Genomic DNA, 24,587 nt, shown 5'->3' on the forward strand with positions numbered 1-24,587 from the left:
GGCAGAAACAAATATTTACAGGGTTTAGGACCCGGCTTTAGCAGCAGTGGGGCGGAGGTGAGGATTTCCCTGCGAGCGAACCTCCGTCCCGCTGCACCAGCGCCGCAAGCCGGGGCTGCTGGGAGCGGGTTTGTGCGCTCGGTGCATTGCGCGTACACGGCGTGCCACCTTCAGGCTGTGCGTGTGTGAGCTCGGTGCCGGGCAGCAGGCCTGGGCGGCACAGCCGTGCTGCAGTGAGCTCTGCTGGATTGCTGCGGGCTTCTCGGTCTGCGTGCCGACCGCACCGCGCGTCAGCGGCATTGCGTGCCCTGAAGGGGAAGTGCTGCGGGTGCGTTGATGTCACATCGCGGCGCGGCTCAGGAGAGCTCTGCCCACGCTGGTCAGCCCTAGAAGGGGCAACGCGGTAGGTTTGAGGGGAAAAGCAAAGCCTTCAGCTCAGTAACGGGGGCGTGCCGCCATGCGGGACCGCCCTGAAGAGAGGTCACGTGAATAAAGAAAGGGGCGTGGCTTTGCACGAATGGGCGTGGCTTTTTGTACCGAGGGGCGTGGCTTGCGCAGGCGCGTGTCACCGGCGCCGCTTCCGCGTGGCGTGACGTAATCGGAGGGCGGGGCTTACCTGACAGGGCGGCCGCGCGGGCCGGGGGTCCCTGAGGCGCGGCCCCCCCGCCATGGAGGGCGGCGCGCTGCCCATCCGCCGCCACCGGCGGGCCTTGGTGCGAGCCGTCAGCGAGCGGCCCTTCCTCATCGTCACCGGCGAGACGGGCAGCGGGAAGAGCACGCAGCTGCCCAAGTACCTCTATGAGGCAGGTGAGGAGCCCGCGCGCTGCGGCCTCCGGGCGGGCGCGGCTCCGTGCCGTGAGGGCCGCACCGCTGTGGCGGCTCCGGCTCTGTCTGCGAGTCCGTCCCGCGCGTCCGTTTGTGTGTCCGCCCTGAGCCACCCGCCTTCTCCTCCCCGCAGGCCTCGCCCAGCACGGAGCCATCGGGGTGACCCAACCTCGGCGCGTTGCCACCATCTCTGTGGCGCAGCGCGTGGCCGAGGAGATGGGCTGCGCTCTGGGCGGCGTTGTGGGGTACCAGGTCCGCTTCGACGACTGCAGCTCTGAGGTACGGCCCGCCGTGCTGCGGTGAGCGGCTGACCCGGCGGGGGAGCTGTGAGGCTTCCTTTTGGCCCGAGCTGCTCCGAAAGTAATGTCCCCTATGTATTTAAAACCGTTCCTCCTTGTCCTATCGCTACCCGCCTTTGGGAGGGGCTGTTTACAAGTGTATACGGTAGATAGAATGGTTTTAAACTGAGACAGGGAAGTCTAGGCTTGATATTAGGCGGAATTTTTTCACTCAGAAGATGCTGAGGCACTGGAACAGGTTGCCCAAGGAGGTTGTGGATGTCCCATCCGTGGAGGCATTCAAGGCCAGGCTGGATGTGGCTCTGGGCAGCCTGGTGTGGTGGTTGGTGACCTTGCACATAGCAGGGGGTTGGAATGAGATGATCATTGAGGTCCTTTTCAACCCAGGCCATTCTATAGTTTAAGTGGAAACTACAACAGGTACAAAAAGCACGACAGTGCTATTTGATTCAGCAAATTCTCAGCTGCAAAATGCTGTTTTTCAGTGTAGTCACCACCATTAGCTGTGCGTTTTTGCCAGTGATAGACAAGAGTCTCTGTGCCACACTTGTACAAATCTGCACCAGCGGAGGTGTCCCACTGTCGTCGCTGCTGAGATGCTCCACCCGCTGCCTCACAGAATCACAGGGTTGGAAGAGTCCTCAAAGATCATGAATCTCCAACTCCCCTGCCACATGCAGGGCCACCAACCTCCCCATTTAATGCTAGACCAGGCTGCCCAGGGCTCCATCCAATCTGGCCTTGAACACCTTCAGGGATGGGGCATCCACAACCTCTCTGGGCAGCTGTTCCAGTACCTCACCACTCTCTCTGTAAAGAATTTCCCCCTAACATCCAACCTAAATCTCCCCTCCCTCAACTTAAAACCATTTCCCCTTGTCCTACAGTTATCATCCCTTTCAAAGAGTTGATTCTCCTCTCCTCTAGGCTCCCTTTAGGTATTGAAAGGCTGCAATGAGGTCACCCCGCAGTCTTCTTTTTCTCCAGGCTGAACAAGCCAAGCTCCCTCAGCCTGTCCACAGTGTGCCTCACTGTGCTCACATCCACTGCTTGGTGTCCATCCAAGTTCAGCAAGTGTCATGAATGTCAGCGGGTGCAGTTACACACTTCCACGTCAGACACCATTCTGTCAGTCTGCCCCTCTGCTGCCATCTGTTGCAGAGCAACAGCATGTAATGGAATAATGGTGGGAAGTTCTGCCAGTATCTTGGGCCAGCATAATAAAACAGGAGGCATTACTTTTTGAGCAGCCCAATGATGTATATCCTATAATTCATTTTATCAGGTTTTTGAGAACATTACGAATGAATCATTGCCAAGCATGAGTGATGATGTGCCTGAGCACGTGTGAAACAATGTCAGTGTGTGTGTGCTGAGTAAATATCTGATCTGTGTAGCTGTAAATATCCAGCACAGCAGCTGAATGTCTAATTAAACTTCTCAGGAGACTGCCATCAAGTATATGACCGATGGCTGCTTATTGAGGCATATATTGGCAGACCCCCTTCTCAGCAAGTACAGCATCATCATTTTGGATGAAGCCCATGAGCGGAGCCTCAGCACTGTGAGTGTTGGCTTCTTGAATGCCAGTTTTGTTTGGTATTGGTAAGGGGGAATTTGGAACTCATTGGTAGAAGTGCTTTACCTTTTTGTTGTCCTAAGAGCATAGGATCACTGCTTGGCTTATTACATGCTGTGTATCCTGAAAGTAAGATGCTGCCTGTAGTCCAGTTGGAATTGTTGTGGCTGTTGTTCTGTTTGGCAGCAGTTATATCTTGGCTGGCATTTTGCACCTGCCCAGGGTTGTCAGGGTTTTGAGGTCAGTACAGTTAACACTAACTCGACTGTACTTTTGAAAACAGCAACAAAACCTGCACACTAACAGGGAAGGCTCTGAAACATCTCTCTCACTGCAAGGCCTAACGTTTTATAGGGTGTGTGTCTGACTGCTCTAAGAGATTATGGTCGTTGGGTTTATGAAGTATCTAGACAACCTAAGTACCAAAATGTCAGTCTGACCCTTTTGTGACAAGCAAAGTGGGATTCAAGTGACCCAGTCCTCACGAGTCTGTGTTGTGAGTCACAGATGTTGGATGGATGAGATGGAACGTGAGGAAGCCAAAGAACTGCCAGTAGCAGGAAATCTATGTCTGCAGAGTCCTAAGGAGTGTGAAATGAGAATGGAAGAAAGCAAACAATCTGTGGCTCAGGCTGGGGAAAAGGCAAAATGCTTTCTGAATCCAAGTTCTGTCCTTGGCCATCTGAGGGTATTGCAAGTAAATGAGCAAGAGTGATGTAAGAAGTCACTGCTCCAACACCTGTAACTAAAAGGAGCAGGTTTTTAATCTTCTCTTGTGCACAATAAAATAGACTTACTGAAGTCATAACAAGAAGTAGTAGAACAAAGGAGGGTGCACACTCAAGTAGCATCCTGGGTGAAGATGATGACTTTTTTTAGTTGGTGTGAGATGTTGCTTGCAATTGACTTGACCATGTGAGTATAAAAATGAAAAGCAAAGAATTTGATTTATAGGCTGTGAGAAGAGCTGACGAAACGTTAAATTCTGGAAACCTTTCATCAGGCACTTCTAGAAGGACTGAGGAACTAATATAAATTGCTTCTGTTTTCTGTTAGGATATTTTATTTGGCTTGCTGAAGAAACTATTTCTAGAGAACAAGCCACCAGGCAGGAAGACAGAAATGAAAGTAGTGGTGATGTCAGCCACCCTGGAGGTGGATAAGCTCTCAGAGTTCTTTGGGCATTGCTCAGTGCTGCATATTCCAGGAAGAAGTTACCCAGTAAAGGAGATATTCTGCAACCTACTCAGCCCACGGGACACTGGAAGCTCTGCATATGTTACAGAGGTTTGGCCTGTTTTGCTTGATTTGTGTCATGTTCTCTGCTCTTAGTATGATTATTGTCAGTGTAAGACCACAAGAATCATCTGTTGGATTGCTGTGTTCTCAACATCTTCCCATGATAATGGGGAACAATTAGTATTGTGAGGATTTTGAATGAGTATTCACAGCTGATGTTGGCTTGTTTGTTGCTTGTTTCAGGCTGTAAAAGTGACATTGGATATCCACTTAAATGAAGCAGAAGGTGACATCTTGGTTTTTCTGACAGGTGAGAATTTTTATTTCGACAACTGATGGTTATTTCAGGCAGAGTATTGCAACATCAGCAAAAACAGTGCAGCCTTCCAATGACTTTCCAGTCAGCCTCAGAGCAGTAAGTAGAGAAAAGAAAACTGCAGAGTGACAGACAACTCTTTCAAATGATAGTTCTTAGAGCATGTGTAGGTGTACTTGGCCCTATGAGATATGGAAAATATTTACAGGATTGGTATGTGTTCTTTTCTTTACTCTGCATTTATATTGTGTCAGGATTACTCTTTATTTGTGTGATTTTGCTTTGATGTTAATTCAAGAAGGTGAAAATTCTGTATCTCAAAAAAAAACCAAAAACATCAGCATATGGACCAGGAACACACAGTGCATTTATGTTTTAAGGAAAATCCTCAGTAAGAGGCAGTGTGGAAGGACTGGGTTGTCACCACCAAGCTAACTCATAAATACTGCTTCCTTCTTGCAGTGGGCTGGGTGACTGTAACACTCTCAAGTCAGTCTTGCAGAGGTGTTGCAACTGAGGAAGACAATTGTAGTTAAATAGGTCACTTAAATGCTCTTACGTGTTTTTTTAGGTCAAATTGAGATAGAAAAAGCCTGTGATCTCCTTTTCAAGAAAGCAGAATCTATTGATTACCGGTATGAAGTACATGATCAGTCTATTGAGGGACTGCTTATCTTACCATTGTATGGGTCAATGTCAACAGGTAAGAGCATGTAGTATTATATGGAACTTAATTCTTGTAAATGGTATCTGCAGGAGCTATTACAAACAGCATCTTACCCAATGTTTTCATTGTGACTGGAAGAAATGGCATTCATTAATCCATTTGTTGTAGCACTCTTCTATTTTGTTGTTTTTTTGTTTCTGTCATTTTCTTGAGCTAAACAAACATGAGCTTTCTCTGAACTGGCGCAGAAAGCTTTAGCCAAAATTCCTATGTGCTGGAAGTGGTGAAAATGGCAGGAATGGCTTCACAACGTATCCAGGTTTCCAACTTAGAATGAAGTGTTGCAACTCTGAAAGGTCAGGTGTCTTGTTTGGGTCCTCACATTTCATTTTATGTGGGAAAGACACCACCAGTATTTTGTCAAAGACAAAATTTGACCAGTAACAGAAGACTGAAAGAGTACAGAGTTACACAATATAGAAAGTATAGATTATCAGTGTGAGTCACTCTTATATTTGGCAACAATACAAGAGATAATTTTGAAGAGATAAAAAACAAAGCACTTTGCCCTTTGTTGAACACAGCTGCTGTATTTTTGGATGATCTTGAGTGCAGCGTTTAAATGTGTAGGTGCAGTTTGTAGATCAGGAGGCTGAATGAGTGTTCAGAAACTCTCTGATTCCTAACATGCTAAGATCTTGAACTATTTCGTGTTTCCATTTCAAATTTCATTGAAATGAATTTCACTAAACATCTGAGGAAGTTTGTTTAGTGTCAGGGACATGATTCAATGTCAGAGCATTGTTTTACTGACTGCCTATCATTTTAGATCAACAGAAGAGAATATTTTTGCCAGCTCCCAAAGGAATCAGAAAGTGTGTGGTATCTACAAACATTGCTGCAACATCTCTGACCATCGAAGGAGTCAGGTATTGTTTCCTGTCCCTCACAAAAGGTGTAACAGAGGGAATAATTCAGAAAGCTGTACTAGGTTTGGAAGAGCTTATCTGAATTCCTTCTGCTTCGGTGCCTGACCAGCAATTACCTGCTGCCTCTGTGTGTGTGTGTGTGTGTGTGGTGGATTAAAAAAAACCCTTGATGCTATTGGATAGTCTTACAGATGACTAATATTGTTGGAACCTGGTTTGAAATTGAATTTCAGCTCCATTCAGTCAGCATAATCTCATTGGGTGCGGGGAGGTATTTTCTGTAACATCCTGTAGACTGAAGCATGGCAGGGCTGCAGCTAGCCAGCAGATTGCAACTCCCTTTTTGTAGCAGTTGTAGCAGAAACGTGTTCTGACTCTGATTGAATGCATGTGGCAGCTGCATGTCAGTCTGTTGAGACCTCTGTTGTTTTCTTCTCTGACAAATCACAAATCTTCTCCAGGTATGTAGTAGACAGTGGATTTGTGAAGCAGTTGAATCATAACCCCCGAGTTGGCTTGGACATACTGGAAGTGGTTCCCATTTCAAAGTAAGTTTGATAAAGGTAATTTACATGGTGTTCCTGGGAGTTGCTCTGCCAATATTGTGTATCAGATGCTCTTAAAAAATAATGAAACAAAAAAGAGGGGGCACAAAGCCATTTAATTTGGTGCTTAAGAAGTGGCTCAGGACACATCATTTCTTAAAGATACAGGCATTAAGAAGGAGTTGAGAATGCACTGTCTCCTGACTAGTGTCTTATGTTTGCAGAATATAACAGCCTGATTCAGAGAAGTTTAAAAGAAAAAAGAAAGGAAAAAAAAAAAGTCTTCCTTTGCATAATAACGTTTCTTCGTTCTGGTGTTTCTTGTATAGCTGGGTTTCTCAGTTGCTGCACGTCATATTATGCCTCCCATATAAAAGCACAGAAATTGTATTGTTTGTCATCATTACCTGCTTTGGATAATACCAGAATGGCTCAAGATCTGTTTTCGTTTGTTTGTGACTGGCTTCATTTTAAAATTTTTTCTTATTTTTTTCCCCTCCCTGCCTTTCTTTTTTGGCAGGAGTGAAGCAATGCAGCGAGCTGGCCGAGCTGGCAGGACATCATCTGGAAAGAGCTACCGGCTATACAGCACAGAATTCTGGGAGCAGTGTATGCCTGATCACACGGTTCCCGAGATCAAGAGAACCAGCCTGACATCTGTGATCCTGACCTTGAAGTGCCTTTCTGTGCATGATGTCATAAGGTAACCTCTCTGAGGAGGGGGGATTATCGTTTTCTTCCTGAGTCTCAGAGGCAGGGCAGCACAGGCACTGGCTGCCCGTTGGCAGGAGCCAGGATTAGGTCCCCAGCCAAGTGTGATGGTGCAGTGCAATCAGCTTGTCAGCTTTTCTGTTCCTCTCAGAGTCTTTAATGACAGATTGGATCCTGAGCCCAGGTTCATCGTGAGATTCTGCTGAAGCTGCCTCTTCATCTCTGAAATCATTAGTGTTCCATGTGTATTTAATTGTACTTCTTCACCGTGAGGCTGTACGTGCTATCACACCCGTATACTGAGACTGCTAGTGCATACCGTGGTCAGTGGTTTCTACTGGAAGGTTACAAAAGTATTTTAATAAATATGAAAAGTAGCAAAGTTAAACAGAATCTGAACAGTTAGATTTTTACTTCATTTCTTATTGTAGATTTCCCTATTTGGACCGTCCTGAAGAAAGGCATATTTTAGAAGCTCTCAAACAACTTTACCAGTGTGATGCTATTGACAGGTAAAACTGAAGGGGTGTGGTAACTAGATGAATTGAAATTTAATGGTTCAATTATTGTTAATGAGTTACTCATGTGGGCTTAAGGACTTCCCCTAGCAATAGATTGTTTCCTCATTTCATTAGGAAGTTAGCTACTGGATTTTAGTACACTCATTGTAAAAAAATTAGGGTTAGAGCATGGCTTAGAACTTGAGAGAGATGAATTTCTTTGCACTGCCCCAGAGTTCCTGAGTAACCATGTACAAATTACTTCAACTCCCCATGAATAGTTCCTGATCCCAGAGTGGTGATGACGAAGATGCTGAGGCAGTGGCTCTGAGGCCCATCCAAGAACTTGAGACAGGAAGGGAGATCTTATCCTTAGCTTCCAGGAATTCTTCTTGCAAATAAATAAAAAAAAATCTTAAGTATCTGCTACACTTAAAAAAGCAGCTTTGCCTGCCCTGAGGTAGGCGCATAGGCAATCTGAGGGAAGGTGATACTTTTTGTCTTTTCTGCTCTTTATCCATGTTTGGTGGCTGACGTTGTACCTGCACGTTCTGATTTACATTTAAACCTACTTCTGTTGAATCTGGTGTTTGGATCTTTTTCCTGGGATAAGGAGAGGCCACGTGACGAGACTGGGTGAATTCCTGGTGCAGTTTCCCCTCCCTCCCAACCTGTCCTGTGCTGTCATAAAAGCTGCTTCTCTTGATTGTGAAGATATGCTGCTTCCCATTGCAGCCATGTTGTCTGTGGAAAATGTCTTCATTCGTCCAGGTAGGAAGCCCCTTACCTCAAAGCATCTTTGGATGGGTGGGGAATTCTGCTTGGATGGGAACTTCTCATACAATGGCTAGGCAACACACAATTGGAGTGTCTCATTTGGAGACCTTTTCTACAGATTCTTTGTGTTTGTTTGGGCAGACTTTCTGGGCTGTGTTATCATGTGTAGTTTTCTGTGCTAATAGTTTGAGGCCATTCATATCTGAGATGTATCTTAGGGTTTTCAAATGGGAGCTGATTTTGCAGTTTGAACAGTGGTAGAACCAGCCTTTACTTGAGGACAAAAAGTACCCTGCTGGGGAGCAAGCTGGTCTCCTCAGTTTGGTCCAACACTGTTAGAGACTAAGTATTTGCCTTAAATGAATACCCTAAATAACCTGTATGTTGCAGTGTGAGGAAGATTCCTCAAATGCAGTGCCTTGTCTCCCAGAGGCTGATCTGTAGGGAAGAATCTTAAGATTAGAACAAATATACAGGTGCCCTTAATGTTCCTACAGCTTTCTGTGCTCTTGTAGGCAGGGCGTTTTGCATGTTAGGAATTGAAGACTTTGGAATTGCCATTGTCCAAAGTAGCGTGGAATTGGGTGGTATTTTTTCCAAGGCTGTGAGCTGTGAAGTGACATATGGGTAACTAATGGATTGCTGAGAGGTCATGAGAGGGAAAGCTGTGCAAAAGGAGGAGGGGAAAAAAGAAAAAGACAAAAAGCACACCACAGCAGATGTTTTGTTGGTGGTATTTGCTGTTGGTCTAATTATAGATCAGATAGACTGGTTAATTATGTTTTAAGGAATAGGGTCACCTACAGATTGGTTTATTTGTTCACACCTGTTTAACTGATTAAAGCTTTCAAGTTACAGTGGGAAGCTCAGTATGTAACTACCTCAGTTTCCAGTGTTTTTCTAAATGGGAAAGGTGATTTTTGCTGCCATTCTGACCTAGCACCTCTCTCAGATGTTAATCTCAGTCTCCCTTGTCCTCCTCCCCATCTCATTTTCCCTTCACTTTGATCCTCCAGCATGACATCCCACCCCCAAGTGAGTAAAGACTGTATGTAGCACAGTCTTTGTGGTAGACCTTTGTCCCTTCAAGTCACTCATTGGCTCATGTCCAGTTATCTCTGTAGTCTATTAACTGTACCCATTAGTGCAGGGCTGAGGACACTGCTGATAGTATGGATAGTCTGGTTCTGTTCAGGAGTCTTTCCAGTGCCACAAGTGTGAGTTTGCTTTCCCATCCTCCATCTGGCAATGTGCACTTGTTATCTGTTCAGCCAGCACATGCACACATGGTCATCGCTCTGCATCACACATTAGGACACAAACACAGACTTTCCATTCTGAAGACGGTTGTTCATGTGTGATATGGGTATGAACAGGCCCCCTTACTTCATTCATAGTACCCACAAACTTCTGTCATCTGTAATACAGCCACAATGCAGTATGCCTTTGCCAATCACTCTGTGCCACGGGGAGTAGATCGTACTGGGGAAGGAATTCTTTGAGTATTCAGAACTTGGAAGAACACTCTGGAAATACTGCTTTTACCTTGTACATTCCTAGTGTTTAGTGAAGGCAAATTCCCACTTAATTCATGGAGGACATTTTTATTTTATTTTTTTTTAAACTTATTTTTTTAAGACCTCTGTTATTACAGTACAGAACAAAAGCTGAGAGTTGTAGATTAGATGCTATGCTGGGGTGTTTGCTTCAGGGCAAAGCTTTTGCTTGATCCCTGTGAGCTGTTTGTTCAGCATTGCTTCTCCTTGATCTTTTCATGTTGGCATCTGAATTGACTACGAGAGAGCATTAAACATAACTTCTCATGGAGACTGGTAGTCTTCATCTCTAGTGCTAACTGATGAGATTAATGGCTGATTTAGTGGCATCTACATATTCTTGTTACTCTGTAGTGGAAGGGAGGGAAGAACTGTAAGTGCAGCACGAATAAAGATCCCGCACTTTGGAGATAGGCTTGCAGGAGAAAGAGGAGTGATAAATAAAAATGACTTTGTTAATGTGAGATGTAACTTATTTCCTCAGGTGATCCTCAGAAGCAGAAGGAGGCAGAACTTCAACACCAGGAGCTTTCCTCGCAAGTGGGAGGATGCAATGACTTTGCAACCCTCTTAAACATTTTTGAACAGTGCAAAGCAAGGTATAAAATGATTCCTGACAACAACTGGCTTTGTATTGCTTACAGCTCCCAGCTGCTGATGGTTTTAAAATACATTCCATATATGCAAGTGTATGTTCTCATTTGTAATTGCAGATTTATTTCTTATTGTGATCTGTAATTTGAATCAAAACACCTATTATTTTAACTAACAAAGTGTCTGGTTGTGCAAGGTTGCCTTCTTTGTACGATTGTGACAAAAAATACAGGCAACTTTCTGCCTTCACTTTACAAAGGGCTGCTTTATAATACAAGTATTTCTGTTCCCAGCAAGTCTCCTTCAGCATGGTGCCACAAATACTGGATCCATTGGAGAGCTGTAAAATCTGCTCTTAGTGTGGAGAAACAACTTCGGGAAATAACCAGTAAACTGAAACAGGTGAAAAAATACACTGTAAATCATAGTGATGCAAGTTTGTATTTAAGATTTGTACTGAAACTTGGTCAGATGGTTGATACCTTTCTCCAATAGAAACAAGTTCACTTAATATTTGCTAGAGCATCTTGCTGCAGCTGTGTAACCAACGTGTCTAGGGGTGGCAACATGCAGGAAGGAGTGTTTTCTTCCTTTCCTCACGGTTTCTGTGGGGTGAGAAACCTAGAGTGTAAAATCTGTGGGATGGAGGGATTACAGAGAGATTTTCTTTGGCAAAGATCCGTACTCAAGTTATTTTCTTATTCATCTAGCTGCCAGACTTCCCTAAAGAGACTTTTGAAGGCTCTAGAACTGAACTACTAAGGAGATGTCTGTGTGCAGGATACTTCATCAATGTAGCAAGGAGGTAAGTAATAATCTTGGAAAACTTGACGGGAAAAGATACTATTAAAAGATGTAGCTGCATGTTGAAACAGAATAGCAACAGTGTGCTGTTGTTAAAAGTAGCAAAGTAGCTGCACAGGGCTGGAAGTATGCTCGGCCTTCTAACCCTCATTGCATCTCTGGATAAGTTGCTTACTCCTTGGAGCAGTAGTTTTTAAAACATCTGTTAAATGAACTTGCAGGCTGGTGACTACTTCCAGGTTAAAACACTTTGAGGATGTCAAATTATCATGACTGTCAAAGACTGCAATCTCAAACCCTGCTATTCATTGTGTTGCAATACCTACAATGTTACTATTGTACATTAGATAGATGTGTTTGATTCCTCATCTGTTTTGTGCACTTAATTCTGGGAGGTTCTTCCCCTCCTTCACAATTTGAATACAGCAGCTCTGCTGCTGCTGACTTGCTGCTGACTAGCTTTGCGTTGCTGTCTAATTACAGCAAACCATGATTCAGTACATAAAATTTTTCACAACCCTTTTAGATCTGCAGCCAGGACCTTCTGCACAATGGACGGACGTGGCAGCATAGTCTATATCCATCCTTCATCTACAGTAAGTTGCCAAGTTCTATTCATAATGTAGCAAAAGGTCTGTAAAAGGAATCCGTGTAAACTCCGTGGAAGAGTGCATGTAAATTCCTCCTCTTGGTTTGATTTGTGGTAACTTATGTCTGGGAGAAACACTGATGCAGTGTCACAAGGAGGAGTATTAATTTTGAGAGTGAGGAAGAGACTTGCATCTTCAAATCAGATAAATGTTCGGTTTATGAAACGAGTGCTATATAGGCTGAACTTTCCCTCTGGCTGTTCTTGGATTTCCTGGGCAATTTTGAACAAGTCTTGCTGCAGTTTCTCTCTCTGAAAAGTTAAGGTAACGTCAGCTTTACCTCACTCCTGGATCTAAAGCTTTGCAAGATACTGCATTGAGAGTGCCTTTGTTTGTTTTTTTTTAATCAGTTTTGAAATAATCTTTATGTTTTTAAGTTATATAACCAGGAAACTCGACTTGAGTGGATTATCTTCCATGATGTCACAGTGACATCCAAAATCTATGTCCGGACAGTGTGTCCTGTTCGCTACGAGTGGGTGAAAGACTTGTTGCCCAGGCTGCATCAAATTGATGCCTATGAACTGAGCAGTGTGGCACGGGAAGAAGTAACTGAAGAGGAAATAACCAGGTGGAAACATAAGGAGGACCTCAGAAGGCAGTGTGGTAAGCACATTATTAGTCTACACCTATGCTACACGTAGTTTTCTTGGTTATGTTGAACAGATGTGTGTATTGTGCCATGAAATGCATTCTGGACTAGTGTTAATCTTAATGTGCTTCACATTTTTGATATATGTTGTTCCTGTCTGACTGCTATATAATCCTCCTTTTTGTGCATGTAGTGGTGTTTGCCTACTGGTCCTTTCCACACTCTCTTCCTTTTGGTTTAGTGTTGCTGACAGAAGCAGAACTTAGCCAAGAGTGGAATAAAAGCATTTTGTCTGCTATTTTAAGTTTGCAGAGGATATCCAGTCATAGAAATTAGGAGTTGCTAAAAATAACACTGACCTGAGGGAGAAAATCCTAAAGGACTATTAAAAAAAAAAAATCTCATTTTGGTGAAGATCTCTTCCTAACTATAAATTTAGTGCCGTATGTTTGAATAAATTGCCATTTAATTAAAACTGCTAACTGATCTGGCTGCTTGACATTCTTTGGATTTTTCTGTCAGCAGGTTTTGTAGAGCAGCCAGATGTTCAAAGGGCCTCTTTACTCCAGAGCTGACCCTTCTAAAACGTTAATGTAATGTACAGCACAGCACTAGCAATCTAAATTCTCTTCAGTTTCCTTAAAATGGAAAAACTGTAGACTCTTGTGCTGGGACCAGCAACTATTTCTCTCCTGTGTTACTGTATAAAACAGGCACTTGAACAGTAAAAATACAAATTGGATTTGGTTGATAAAACTGATGGAAAGGATATTTGACTTGCTGGAAAACGGGGGGAGTCTCATCTATTAATCCTAAGTCCAGAGAGCTGAGAGTAACCTTAGTTCTCCTTATCTCCCTTAGCTTTTTGACTTTACCTGGCGATTGTAACTGAACCTGAGATCATCCTTAGAACTGTTCCAGCTTCAGTAAAAATGGGGGTTTGAAAGGCTGACAAAAGCTTTGAATTAGTGCTTTTTCTAAAACAAACCAAAAAAAAACCCACCCAAAACCTGAAAGTTGTCTCCTGCTTTTCTTTCCTTCTGGGAAAAAATATGCTCCCAAGGTCTTAGCTCAGTGGATGCATTTCTAAGGATGTCTGAACAGCAGTATTCCCATTGCTTTATCTGTGTGTTACCTTCCCTCCCTCTCCCTCCTACCTCCAGAAACTTATAGTTTATTCTTTATTCTTCTGTAAACTTTCTTCCTGTTCTCATTGCTGTCCTTCTACCTGAATCTGAGTTTGAGATGTGGAATTTAGAGAAGAAATGACTGCAAGAATACAAAGATGCATAGTAACTCTTACAAGAAAAAGCAAGATATACTTCTGGGTAGGATGAGCCCAGCTGCAAATATTGACACGGGATTTAAAGCATGATTTATTTATTTTTTTCTCCCTTTTCTGGTACTGTCTGTCCTCTCTGAAAGACGTCTGAATGACTGACTGATGCTTGGGAAACATCTAGAATTGTCTTTTTTTTTTTTTTTTTTTTGACATTGTACCAATAGGAAGAATTGTAATGCTCTTTTTGCATGTGAATAGTATATGTTTCTATTTCTCCCCACAGAAGGAGCCAAAGACAGCCCTGCCAAGAAGCTGGAGAAAAGGAATGATGATAAATCGATTCAGGATGCCCGAGCTCGCTATCTTGAGAGAAAGCAGCAAAGAGCACAGGGTTTAAGTGGCCCATTGAAAGAAGCGAGCTAACGCTTGTGACTGCTCTGCTCCCAGTATTAGGACAGGCAGTTGTTCTGGCTGTGTTTGCATAGAGCAAAATGGCTATCTGGAATGATGGAGAAGTTCTGTGTGGTAAGTTGGACTGCTGAGGCGTGCAGAGATGATCATCTTTCCTGCATTTTGTAAGGAGAAGTTACCAAGCTGAACTTTGTTGCCATGTGTCACAGGCAACGATCTCGTGGCTTCAGATGTGGATGAAGACACAATACCTACTGTGGTGCCAATTCTGTGGCATTTAGCTGACTTAGGAAGGGCTCAGTGCCTTTTAATAAAACTTTCTTAAAGTTGTTTTTGTTTTTTAAAACTGTGGGATTGTCACTTTTTGTCCATGTTACCTTGTACGGCTGTGGCTGTACCCTCTTTATCTGATACTAAGGAAAACAGAGGAAGTGCTCTCTTAATGATAGATCAAGATGATTCCAGATTCAAAAGGACATTTGCCATGTGCATTTTCTTCCAACCGTATATTCCTGCTGTGTACAGCAATGGTTTGGGGTGAAGATGTCTTTGTACATAATACATTTTGTAAACGTTTTCATATAATTTTTTTTGGTCAGGGATAACTTAGCAGTGTGTGGTGTTTTCCGTTCTGATAAACTCCAGCAGGCAGTGCAGCCCTCAGCCAGGTTACATCCTGCAGTCTGGCAGCAGGCTGCAATTCTCACTTGGTGACTGTTATTTTTGAACTCTATGGATTTAGGTCTGAAAAGTGACTGTTTATATAAAGAACACACCAAGAAGCACTACGTTTTTCTTCCCTATAGTAAAGATGCTTTGTCATTTTAACTTTATTGCTGAGGAAATAGTCTCCTTCTCTCACCTCAATCCCAGGATGTAAATGTTTTAGTAAGTCGTGTTCTAAGATGATTTCCTAAGCAGGGGAAGGAGCTGCTCTCGCTGTTTTGTGCCTCTTGTGTGGCAGCTTTGGGTTCTTTTGTGGGCGTTGTGGCAACCTCACTCTTTGTAAAGGAAGCAGTGGGGCTGTGCCTCCCTCCTTCCACCACTGTACTTATTAAAATGGAAGGAGGGGGAAGGAGCACGCTTTGTGTCTGGCCTTGTGGGGCTGGAAGGGGCCGCAGTGCTGCAGGGGAGAAGCCAGCAGGCTTTATTCACTCCCTGCAGCCTGACGTTTTGCAAACAGACCCCTCCATGATTGCCATTTTCTCCCATCTCTCTTTGCAGTACCAGTCGCAGCTCCGAGCACCGCTGCCCCGATGCTTCTTTTTTAACTATCATTTTTAACTGGAGGAGCGCAGAGGGCGGCTTTTCCCTCCCTCGTCCCCGTACTGTGCGGTTATGACACAGCACGGCCCGCAGCTCAGCGTGCCCAACGAGGGGGAGCGGAGTCTCCCCATCCCCCCAGGGCCCGGCCTCGTCTCCATGGCAACCGCTCCCCACCCGCGCGCGGATGGACACAGCGGCGCGGGGCTGCGATGCCGCCTCGAGTCACCTTGCCCGGCCGCGCTGCCCCCCGGCACGTGACCAGCCGGGACGGAGAGCGCGGACCGGAAGTGACGTAGCCGCACCTCGGTCGCATGATGTGGCAAAAAAAAAAAAAAAAAAAAAAAAAAAAAAGGGAGGCGGGGGGAGGAGGAGGAGTGATGAAATAGTCCCTTCCGGTGGCCGATCCCTCCGCCGCTCCCATTGGCGTTGCGGCGTGTGAGTCACGGAGCGCGGAGGGATCCTTCATCGCCGCGCAGCACAGGCGGCGCCCGGCAGGTGAGGCTCGGCCTCTTCCTTCCGCGGTGGTATCCTTCCGCCGGCGGGGGCAGCTTCCGGAGCGCCGCGGCTCTTCTCTCCCCCTGTGGCCCGTTCCGCCATTGCGGTGCCGCTTCCCCGCGCCGCCCGCACCTCGCTGAGGCGCGACGCCGGTCTGGCCCCGGCCTGGAGCCCCAGCCAGCAGCCGCCGCCATGGCCCAAATATTGCCGATCCGCTTCCAGGAGCACCTCCAGGTAGGAGCTGAGGTGCTCGGGGTGGGGGGGGAGGGGGTTGGAGGTGCGGCGGGCCGCTCCTTTCGGCGGAGCGGGAGCGCGCGGCCGGGCCGCGTCGGTTCGCTCCGAGTTGCGGGCGGCTCCGAAGGACGCCTTCCGTGCGGGCGAAGCTGGCGCCGTGCCAGGCTGTCACCTGCGGGCGGGAAGGGATGATGGTGGGGGGAGGGAGACGGGCGGGGAGCCGCCGGGGCCCGCGCGGGGTCGGGGGATGGAGCCGCTTCGGGCCGGAGCCGCGCGAGGAGGGCCGGCCGCAGCCCTCGGCCGTAACGCGGCGTCGGGGTTCGGCGCGTCCTCCGCCTCGAGGAGAGCCGCGCGTTGCGGTAAAAGTACCGCAGGACGCTCTGCGCTGCGGCTGTGGCCGTGAAGGCGCGGCCGTGTCGGCTCCGGAGCGCTGCCCCACGCGTCTCGGCACGGAGGAGCCTTCGGTTCCCTCCCGGCGGCCTCGTGAGGGCCTCAGAGCCGAGTCTGCTGCGGGTTGGGGGGGCGGTCGGCGCGATGCGGTGCGATCTTACACCTGGCGGCAGGGCTGCACCCCGCGCTGCTGCGGCGGTTTGGATCTCGCGTCCGCTGCGGAGGAGTGGCTGTCGATGGAGGACCGTGTAATGAAGCTCTGTGGGGTCTCCTGTGAGCGGCTTTTTGCGGCTTTCCTAATAGCCCCGCCGCCCCGGCTGTCACCTTATGTGCGTGCCACGGTCGTAGCTGGCTGTGACCGTGGTAAACGCTGACACAGCAATGGGTTTGCAGGGTTCCGGTGATGTTTCTCTCACCCAAGTAAAAAAAAACTTTCTGGCCGCCCTGTTAAAATTTATGATATAAATTCCCATAGCTGTGTTGTTGTTAGGGGCTGGTGGGCTCTCCGCAGCACGGCCCCAGTGTGTCACCACTGAGCACAGCCCCTCTCTGTGACAGGAGCAGAGAGCTGGTGTTGTGAGCTCCATGTGCGCAGGTGAAACTCAATTCTGTGCAGCCCAGCTCTCCATACAGCATTGTGGCAGCAGGGCGCTCCTCTGGTGCATTATTAAAGATACAAACACTGCTTGGGACCCGATGCTGGGTCTGATGACATGAGTGCAATTACATAACGGGGCTCATCTGCCGCACTCCAGGGGTGCTGATAGGTTTCAGGCCATTGCGATTGCAGGACGTGACTGTTTGGGCTAAAGAGTTACTTATTTAACTGTTTATTCCCATTCCTACTTAATGAGGAACGTTGACTTAACCAGTATCTCTTACAACTGCCTGCATGAGCTGGTCTTTTGCAAGACTTGGTGCCCACCCTTCTGAGCCTGCCTATACGTGACTCTTGCCCGTAATGATTCAGTTTGGTGCAACTGCTGAAGTTCCTCATTTCATTTCATTGAAAAACTCAGGGGAAGTTGAGTTTTTGAGGGTGCTGTTTTTTGTGCTGAGGCATCTGATTTGCTGTTGGAGTAAACTTGGAGAGTAGGAGCATTGACATTGCTCTATTTTTGCTGTCCGGAATGGTTTTAGCATGTCAGGCTGTTGGTAGGAATCTCAGAGGACTTCAGTTATTGAATGTCTGGAGCTGTGCCTGACCTACTCCACGTAGGGAAATGCCATCCAGGCATTGGGCAACACTTGCAAGTTGTAGCTAATGTTTAACAGAGTAGTAAGGCACCCAAGCAGAGTCTTACTCCTGAAAAGGCAGGTGGTGGATATGAATGGGAAACTTCCCATGAGGCTGTTAGTGGAAGATGATGTGAATTAATCTCCAAGAACGACAATCAGTGCTGCGTGTGGTATGATAATAGCTATCCATGGATCCACTCCTGCAGGTCGGGGTATGGTCAGGCTGCTGTGTGAAGCTTGTCCTGATCTGCAGCTCCAACCCTGCTGCATTGCATATTGTGCCTCTCAGGGCACGCTGGCATGCGCTGTCGCTGCCAGCTTCTTGCCAAGGTGATGTGGGAATGAGCAGGGAAGGGCCTCAGAAGCTCTGCACCATTCTGCTTCTGCATGCCGTGGCTCTTGGCTACCCAGGACTTCATGCCTTATACCCACAACTTGAACTGAAGAGTCAGAGTGCTCAAGTGAGATGTGGCTTCTTAGCTTCCCAGGTGTAAGGAAGCATTTAAGGCAGCTGTTAAATATAAAATCAAAATGTGTAATCAGGCTTTGTTTGCCAGGCTTGAGTCCTGTTACAGAGCTTTGAAATGTCAGCAGTTGCAAATATGTTGGATGTTATCTGTGTATGGTCTGTGGTAGGCGCCTGCCTTGCCACACTAACATCAACAACACGTTGTGGGGAAACTTTCCTTGGGAACTTGCAGGGAGAAACCTTGGGAACTACCGGACTCCGCCATAACATCTCAAAGTGAAAGCCTTTATTTAAGGTAACTATGAGGAAGGAGTCCAATGGGCATACAGAGGAAGATCAGAGTTCAGTATGTTGAATGATTGCAGATCTGGCTGCTCGTATCCAATGCTTAGTGTTTCCATAAGCTGCCGCTTCTGAGTTTAAGGGATGAAAGAAAAGCCCAACAGTTTGTGCAGCGTGGGGAAGTTGTCTGTGCTGAATGAGAAGGAACCAGGCAGGTTAGTAGGTGTTGAACTGTGATTTAGCTGAGCTATGCCATCCTGAAATACATAAAAATTGAACTTGGATCGGGCATGCTGGTGTGACTGAGGACATTAATAAATATTTATCTGAGACTGGATGTATAAAATATATTCAGAATTATTCTGTAGACTTGTCTAGGCAGTGCAGAAACCCGCCAGCTCGTGTTATGTACTTGATGCTGGGGCAGAGCCACCCTTTCTAACTAAGGAGTGTGTTCCTGTGTCTGCCACTGGTGACACAAATCTGGCTGCCCCTTGTGTGGGTCCAACATTTGGTATTTGTTGGCATTTTAAGAAGATGGGAATGGAAGCAGCACTGCTGAGCCTAACGCTGTTATGGTGGGGCTTCCCCCTCTGCTTCGTGGACATGAGTTCCTAAAGCTTGGAATGTTCTGACAGAGGGTGTGGGGAAAATCTGTAATAAAGAATCCAGACGAGCTGGCGAGTGTGCGCGCCGACTAATTGGATAGGAACAATTAGTTAAGCAGTTGATAAGCTAGGCCTCTCAGCAAGCCCCTCGCAGCGGGAAGTGGAGGCAGCAGCCTGTAGGGCTCTGTGCTGGGATGGGGGGAACCTCCCCATGGGGAGGTGGCCACAGCAGCAGCTCTGCCCCGGGCTGCAGGGCTTCTAACCCAGACAGTCCTGCAGTGTGTTGGTAGTGGTGGGCGGTGGGGGGCTGCCTCAGGATCAGGCAGAAAATAGGAAGGATGTAGAAGAAGTCTTCAGTATGATGGAGGTCTCTTATCTGTTGAAAGTATGACTTCCCAGTCTGCCTCGAGCTGTAATTCCCACCTTGCGGAGGTAAACATGGGCTGCTTCAGAGCTGTTAGCATCCTATGGTGCAGCTGTGTGGTCACTACCTCCAACAGGTCAGCGTGGACATGAATCTTCTGTGTGACTCAGGTTTGCTTTGCCAAGTTTCATGGATGGAACCAGATTAGTGGCTGAAATGTGGCCGATTGCAATAGAACCAACGTGACTCACTGTGCACCAAAGTGCTTTACTTAAAAAACAAAACAACCACTAATAAACCTGCAGGTTTCTCAAAGGGCTGAGAATGCCTCTGCTGATGGTGCATCTCAGTGACGTGACTTCCAGCAGCCCACAGATAAGGGCTCTCTGGCTGGAGACTGCAGCTGTCCGTGCTGCATCCTGTTGGGTATAAAAGCCGAGGTGGAATGCATGCTCAGCAGTTCTGCACCCTTCCTTGTAGGCAGAGGGAAACTATTTGACAACTAAGCAAACTGTCACAAGAAAGCCAATGTTCCAGGAAGGGGTCATCAAAGTGACTGTTGTCAGCAGTTTTACTATTCAGTTTGATGTCAAACACGCGTGTGCTACCACAGCTTCCCTGGGTAAGTTACCCATACGTGAGGCACGTTGCAGTGAAAAAATCATCTTACTAATCAGGCTTTCATTTACTGTGTTAGAGCCATTCGCTTCTCAACACTGCCCAGATAAATGCCATCATGGAATTTGATGGTTCAGTGCAGCCCACAGTTGACTCAACTCTAACCTGGAGCTAGAGGATTCCTTCAGGACTGAGTCTGCTGAGCAGATCCTGCTGTCGGTGGCAATCCATCGATGGAGCAACTCCTACACAGAAACCTTTCTTTCATTGTGTTTTCAGAGCACTGCTGGAGCTGAGCTCTGCCACAAACTTTAGTGTAAAACAGCCTGACCTGGAAACTGGTTGCCCAAACACTCCAGCAGCTTCTGCTTTTGTGTCTGCGTGAAAGCCAAGGAAGTGTTTTTCATAGCATAACGTAGGAGTACTTAATGATTGCTTCTTTTTAGACTTGTTCCTGAATTGGTGAAAGCTGATGGACCTGAATGAGTGCTGTATTAAATGATTGCTTTTTTTCCCTCAATAGTAAGAGAAGAGGAAGAAAAAATCTGCTGTAAAATCCTTTTAGTTGTGAACTCTGGAGCTCATCCATGAAATAGTATTGAAATCTTTCTAATAAAAGCCTACTATTATGTTCCCTAGTAGTAAACTTAGTCTCTGTTTACTTAACTTTTAAACTCTTGTGCCTCAGTCAGCTGAACTTTAGCCTGTCTGGAGAAGGCAATTAGCAGTACTGGGGGAATAAGTGTGTGCTTGAGGAGCTGTGGGCATCAGGTCTGGGTGGAGGCAGGGGAGCTCCTGTAAGATTTACCAGTGAAGCAGGTGGCACTCAGGCTGGTGAAGCTCTTGTGTAATTGAGATTGCCACCAGCAGGGTAAGCCCTGTCCTGGTGCTTGATGCATGCACCTGGGTCAGCCTGCTGAGGCTCAGAGATGAAGTGTAAGCAAAAGGCCCTTGTGTGCTTAAAGAGCTTGCTAAAGGCCAGGCCTCCATCAGAAAGCTTTCCCAGTCTTGCTTCAGAACTCCAGTGGTAACTCGCTTTTCTTTTTTTGCCCTTGAAAATCTCAGTAAGTTTAAAAACAACACATCTTCCGTGATTAACCAGGGCTGGATGCCTCAGGTGTGACCCCTAGCAGATGGCAGCTTCGTCACAGTTCAGATCTGTTTGTCCTGCAGTATCTACACAACTTCGATCCAGTGGTTACATCTAGACCTCCCAAGGTTTCTGCCATCTGCTCGGACTTGCTGCTTTGGTTTATTCTGCTAACCATGCCCATCTGAATGTGGTGCTGTGAGTCACAGCCAGGAGGAGTGCCTGATGCTCTCAAACTGCTGTCCTCGAACAAGGAAATGGAGCCCTTGCTGAATGAAGCAGCACTTGTTCAGCTTGCAGCTCCAGAAGGAGGAAGCATTGCATCCTTATGGGTGTCTTCCAGAAGAAACTGTCAGTTAGGTCTCCAGACCCTCTCTACCTACAAGGATACGAGCAGGTTGTGTGTTCAGGTGCCACTCTTGGGCCTGGAGAATCCTACCAATAATGGTGTGAAATGGAGATGTGAACCAGCTTGCTTAATCAGTTTTGCTTCTAGTCTTACTATCTTGCCAGAGAACCATAAGGAAATAGTGCTCTTTGAGACAAGGGACTTAATGCAGGGTGACTGTAGAACCAAACACAAAGGCTGAATCATTTTCCAGAAATACTCTCCTTCAGCACACCCAAGATAGAGCTGACTGGGCTCAGTGCTAACTGTGCTGGGATCTGCCATCTCCATCCCCTGGCTGATGCTGCCCATCCGTGGCAATGCCTGTAAGCAAAGCTTGCTCTGCTAACTCCATGCAGTGCAACTCAGCTGCACTCCTGTGTACTGCCTGAGAGCCAGGGCAGAGAGAAGTGGAGTAAAACACCCTCTTTATCCGGAGCTGCAAGTAGGCTGAGACAGCCTGGCTGGGGCGTGATCACCTCCAAGCCTGTGCAAAGCAAGGCTGATAAGGACTTGGCTGTTTCTTCGAATGAGAACAATGCTCTGAAGGAGCCATCACTCCCTGGGGGATGCGAAAGGGCAGAGTTCTCATGGCCTCCTTGGGAGCATGAAGTGTTGGGAGGGATGAATGCTCTGGTGGTAGAAAAGTGATGCTGTGTTTAAGGTGTGTGCTGCAAGCTGGATGTCTGTGTGCAGTGTGGAGTAACCAGTTTGGTTTTCCCTGTTAAAAATGGTGTAAATGTTGTTTCAGTAGTGCCATGTTGATACATTAGTCCAAAAGCACAATGAAGAGGCACCAACTAAACTGCAATTTATTGCAAGCTGTGCTAGAATTGTCATTTCACGGTTTACAGAAGCAGACTGGCTCAGCAGAAAAGAAGATGACTTGTGGATATCTTGAGTATTAAGTAAGGCTGTGATGAGCCATTTCTGATTGCAGTAATGTCCATCCCACTGGGTAGATCTGCTTTCTCGGTGATATACAGCCTCACTGCTAGACAGGACTAGGCTAAATGCTAGACAAGTAGCTTTTTTTAACTCCACAAGGATAAAGATAAAGCTCAGGCACCTCACATGTGGCATTAAGCTTGAAATGGTGATAGATGCCAAGCTCAAATGGGGTGAGATAGGGCTCTGCAAGCAAAGCCAATGGCAGTGAGTACTGAAGGTGTGACCCAAGCACTGCTCTGGGAGCTGCCAAGTTCCATGTCCCTTAAACCATCCGAGGGGTTCAAAGTCTGAGCACTTGAAGCAAGTTGTACCGGCCCTTGTAGGCAAGGAATCAAGTGCTTGAGCACTGCAGAGCTTCTCTGGGGAGCCAACTGGGTGTAACTGAGGGTGGGCAAGGATTCTTATATTGTGCCATTTATGGGATGTGTGCTTTTAGCTGTGCTGTTATGAAAAGGTACAGGAAGGCTTCCTATCTCCTGTATCTTCTGTGGACTTCACAGAAGCTTTTGATGATTATGCTGATGTAATAACTTAATGCTAAACTTTTTTGTTTTTCAGCTCCAAAATCTGGGCATCAACCCAGCAAACATTGGGTTCAGCACTCTGACGATGGAGTCAGACAAATTCATCTGCATAAGAGAGAAAGTAGGAGAACAGGCTCAAGTGGTGATCATTGACATGAATGACCCCAGCAACCCAATTCGAAGACCAATTTCAGCTGACAGTGCTATCATGAACCCTGCCAGTAAAGTCATTGCATTAAAAGGTATGCAAGTCCTGGTAAAGAAAGGTTTGAGGTAGCTGCAGAGCTCTCTGTAGTGCTAGTTTATGACTGACTTAATTCTCTCAGGCAGCTTATGTGGGAGGATGCCTTTCCAATTTTCCACAGCTTAATGGGAGCTCAAGTTCAATGCTTTTTCAGTTATTCTGAAAGTAGCTGGGTAATAATTTTTAGTTAAAGCTTGCTACTATTTTGTTGGTCATCAGGATGAACCTTTCTGCTTTGCAGTCAGAATGCTTACAGCTTCAGTGCAGGGAGAGCTGGAAGGAAAGTTCAGGCTTTAGACTAGTTCTGGGGCGATCTTGGAGAGAAGTAAGACCTGATCTCCTGAGCGTATAGGGTCTGTTAACTGAACTTCTCTTTATAGATTGGGAAACCAAGACCGGGGAGGAAGGGAAATATTCCTGAAGGCCATAGTCTGGCCTTGCTGGAAGAGACAGGTGCACTGATCAGTGCGTATTTGTTGTATCAGTCAGAGATAAGAGAGGGAAAACTACCCATGGGAGACTTGTTTAGTCCAGGAAGCACGAGGTCACCTAACTTGGTATCTCTGGCAATACAGTGAACAAACATGCCTCTGAAGTCTCCAGCGGTGTCGTTCTTTTCCTCTCAAGAGTCTTTGAATGTTCTGTTACTCTTAAAATGAATGTATTGCTCATGGAAATGTTTAAATGTGCTCAATGTTATGTAAGTTTGACTTTAATACTGTGCTACTGTTTTGTCACAACTTTAATGCTTTCTTGTGTGTGCAGATGGTGAGTTATCTCAATTGACTGTACTAGTTGCTGTCTTGTCTTATGAAAACAGAAAGCAGAATCAAATAGCTCAGGTTTATGGTGGACGTGGCTGATTAGGCATGTTAAACAACCGAAAGCCTAACATTCTGAGGTTTTTCATTCACCATTCTGTGTAATTAAAGTAACCTGTCCTTTTACCTTTTAGAGCTTGTGTTGGTTGCTAGATTCCTTTCCTTGCACAGTTTGTGTTAGTCTGGTTTGCAGCCAGTAGCTCTGTGTATCCCGATAGTGTGACTTGAGGGTTTTGGTTAGTGAGTCTGAATTATGACAGCTGTCTAGCAGCTTGACTTTTCCATGTTGTGTTGTGTTATTCTTGAAACAGATGTGGGCTTCATTTTG

General features: G+C 46.3%; 2 protein-coding genes across 5 annotated transcripts in view; both read left to right on the forward strand.

The window, feature by feature from the left end:
- The first annotated feature begins 559 nt into the window (after window positions 1-559).
- DHX40 (DEAH-box helicase 40) lies at window positions 560-14,622 on the forward strand. 3 transcript variants are annotated; one of them, XR_014887577.1, is made up of 17 exons: window positions 560-807; window positions 959-1,104; window positions 2,569-2,688; window positions 3,760-3,990; window positions 4,186-4,252; window positions 4,830-4,961; window positions 5,755-5,854; window positions 6,316-6,402; window positions 6,920-7,102; window positions 7,542-7,622; window positions 8,224-8,381; window positions 10,428-10,542; window positions 10,831-10,939; window positions 11,248-11,342; window positions 11,868-11,937; window positions 12,448-12,597; window positions 14,149-14,292. XR_014887577.1 is itself a non-coding variant. In XM_085240866.1 (17 exons), exons 1-17 carry the CDS (start codon window positions 669-671, stop codon window positions 14,286-14,288), a joined length of 2,202 nt encoding a protein of 733 aa, XP_085096992.1. In that variant the 5' UTR covers window positions 561-668; the 3' UTR covers window positions 14,289-14,622. The 3 variants fall into 3 exon arrangements, 2 of the variants coding, with proteins under 2 accessions (XP_085096992.1, XP_085096993.1); XM_085240866.1 differs by having other exon boundaries at window positions 561-807; window positions 12,369-12,597; window positions 14,149-14,622; XM_085240867.1 differs by lacking the exon at window positions 2,569-2,688 and having other exon boundaries at window positions 561-807; window positions 12,369-12,597; window positions 14,149-14,622.
- A 1,377-nt stretch (window positions 14,623-15,999) lies between these two features.
- The window catches only part of CLTC (clathrin heavy chain), a 29,532-nt gene continuing 20,944 nt past the window's right edge, over window positions 16,000-24,587 (forward strand). The window contains exons 1-2 of one of the 2 annotated variants that reach the window (XM_085240862.1): window positions 16,000-16,271; window positions 23,229-23,436. In XM_085240862.1, the coding sequence (XP_085096988.1) occupies window positions 16,230-16,271; window positions 23,229-23,436 (250 nt within the window). In that variant the 5' untranslated portion in view covers window positions 16,000-16,229. The remainder of the gene's footprint in view (window positions 16,272-23,228; window positions 23,437-24,587) is intronic. The other variant, XM_085240863.1, reaches the window with a different exon arrangement.

This window comes from Meleagris gallopavo, chromosome 21 (assembly GCF_905368555.1).
Source record: "Meleagris gallopavo chromosome 21, MGAL_WU_HG_1.1, whole genome shotgun sequence".
Classification (NCBI taxonomy): domain Eukaryota; kingdom Metazoa; phylum Chordata; class Aves; order Galliformes; family Phasianidae; genus Meleagris; species Meleagris gallopavo.

Bases quoted from the DNA above. Each gene is read 5' to 3' on its own strand.
- DHX40 (XM_085240866.1), top strand. From the start codon at position 669: ATGGAGGGCGGCGCGCTGCCCATCCGCCGCCACCGGCGGGCCTTGGTG. The intron at 2,689-3,759 runs GTGAGTGTTGGC...GTTTTCTGTTAG, and splicing joins ATGAGCGGAGCCTCAGCACT to GATATTTTATTTGGCTTGCT. The intron at 6,403-6,919 runs GTAAGTTTGATA...CTTTTTTGGCAG, and splicing joins GAAGTGGTTCCCATTTCAAA to GAGTGAAGCAATGCAGCGAG.